The sequence below is a fragment of the Lotus japonicus genome, chromosome 3 (genome assembly GCF_012489685.1).
Source record: "Lotus japonicus ecotype B-129 chromosome 3, LjGifu_v1.2".
Taxonomy (NCBI): Eukaryota; Viridiplantae; Streptophyta; class Magnoliopsida; order Fabales; family Fabaceae; genus Lotus; species Lotus japonicus.
In genome coordinates this window covers 2,229,859-2,232,166 of record NC_080043.1, presented here as the reverse complement: position 1 = coordinate 2,232,166, position 2,308 = coordinate 2,229,859, and the positions used below count along the sequence as shown (strand labels likewise).

Genomic DNA, 2,308 nt, shown 5'->3' with positions numbered 1-2,308 from the left:
AAAAATTATTTTGGTATTCAACTAAAACAAATTATGACAATAAACTTAATACCATACGTGATTGTATGGGGTTTGATGTATAAAACGAGGGAAACAACAGAGGATACACACATGAGTGATAGATCTTGTTTCGTCTCTTATGATTTACTGTGTGAACAAATTCTATAGCCATGGCACCTAGCACAGACAAACTCAGTTCATTGCCTCACTCTTTACTCTCCACTATTGTTTCTTTGATACCGTTTAAGGAAGTAGTAAGAACTTCAATTCTCTCTAAAAGTTGGATAGACAGTTTCAAGTCTACATCCAACATAGTATTTGATGAAGTTTATTTTGTGAAAGATAGTCAAACTCGTCGAATTAGACAAGCCCAAAGAAATGTTTTTCTAGAGTTTGTGATGCTATGGATTTCTAGTCACACGGAAATTGTTATTGATAAGTTCTCTTTGAGAATATCAATGCCTGGAAAAGCTAACCAAGTTGTGAAAAATTGCATTATCTTTGCTACAAAACACGGGGCGAAGGAGTTGGAGTTGGACTTTTGTGATCCAAAATTGGATTGCTATTTGACTACTAATTATATTAATTATGTTGCCTTGTTTGAATTGCCAACACATGTTTATAGTCACACTTGCCTCGAATCCTTGAAGTTGTTTTCATGTAGCTTTGTTGAGGCTGAGTTGTTTAACTTTAATGTACTCAAAGACATTTCTCTGGGTTGGATGGAAGTGAAGCTCACTACTATTAAGACCTTGTTGTCAAATTGCAAGGCACTTGAGAATTTAAGTCTCAAGAGGTGTTGGAATTCAGATGACCTTGATTTAGGGGAGGAGAACCTAAGGTTGAGAAAGTTAGTCGTGGAGAGATGCATGTTTAGATCTGACAGTTTTTCTTTTATAGTCAATGCTCCAAAGTTAAGAAATTTCTATTATTCTGGGTTGAATAATAATCGTTTGGTCATAGACGTACGTTCCCTTATCATGAAAGAGGAAGTTCTTGAGTTCTGCATTGAGTTTGAAGGACATGCAGTTTTTCTCTACAAACTAGTGGAAGATATCTCTGGTGTTAATATCTTAACTGTGGGTAATTACTTCCTTCAGGTATGTTATATCTCCTTTTTTTTGTAATACAACTACTTTTTTGTTTGGCTCTACTAAAACGTACACACATAAACATAAATATATATATATATATATATATACTCATTGTTTAACATTTTGTGTTGATTTGATATGCAAAGATTGTTTCCACTGGAGGTTGTTTTCTCCGAATGCCACATAGCTTGAACGTAAGGAGTTTGGTAATGGAGACCTCTTTGGATCAAAACAAATTTTTAGGAATCACATTCTTACTTAATAGATGCTCTGAATTAGAGCATCTTACTATCAAATTGGATCTTCCAAAGAAATTTGTGGTGAGTATTTCATACCTAAAATTTGTTTTCTATGTGTATGCGGAGAAGGATCTAGAAAAAAATGAAAATGGGTTGATGCAAAAGTTTAACATATTGAATAAAATAAAAATTTTAATTGGAGAAGATGATATACAAAATTTAAGCGGAACAAATATAATATTTGAATACTATTCTATTAAAAAATATCATGTGAAGCTAATATGACATTATATCTCTTTTAGTACGTGTCTAAGTGGTTATGCTCTTGTGTGCGCTTTAGTAGCTAAGTTATTGTTTTTTTTATGTTTGTAGGATTATGACTTACCAATGAATTTTAACTTTGAGAGGTTTTGGACTGATCATGCAATGGCTTATATATGCATGACATATACTCTTAGAGAGATGGAAATTATGAGATTTAAAGGATCAATGAATGAGATTTGTGTACTTACTTATTTCATCACTTTTGGAAGAGTCTTGAGAAAGATGACTATCAACATATCAAAGGGTGATGATGCAGATCAAGATGGTAGATTTGACTCTTACCGCAGTGACATGACAGAATTGTTAATGATTCAAAGGGCATCAAGAGATCTAGAGATTTTAATTTGTTAAGGAACATTATGTCCATAAATCCGTGAGGGTATATACTCCCGAAATAAAAAGATAGGGGTATAATAAAATAAGAGAGATGCAAAGATAAAAGTAAGGTGAATGAGAATTGATCGATGATACTTTGGGTGTTTAAATTGTGATGTTTGACTTGTTAATGAATGTTTTAAATTATTGTGATTTTATTGAATTAAGATGCTTTAGTTATCTAATTTTATGGATTGCTAAAACTTATTTTGACCAATTTTACATTTGTATGAATCAATATTTTCAAAATCAGACTAATCATTGAACCGATTGAAA

At 32.2% G+C, this 2,308-nt stretch overlaps 1 protein-coding gene across 1 annotated transcript; it reads left to right on the top strand.

The window, feature by feature from the left end:
- Positions 1-170: 170 nt before the first annotated feature.
- LOC130742387 (putative F-box/LRR-repeat protein At1g56400) lies at positions 171-2,008 on the top strand. The gene is made up of 2 exons (XM_057594491.1): positions 171-1,100; positions 1,706-2,008. Exons 1-2 carry the CDS (start codon positions 171-173, stop codon positions 2,006-2,008), a joined length of 1,233 nt encoding a protein of 410 aa, XP_057450474.1.
- The last annotated feature ends 300 nt before the right edge of the window (positions 2,009-2,308 follow it).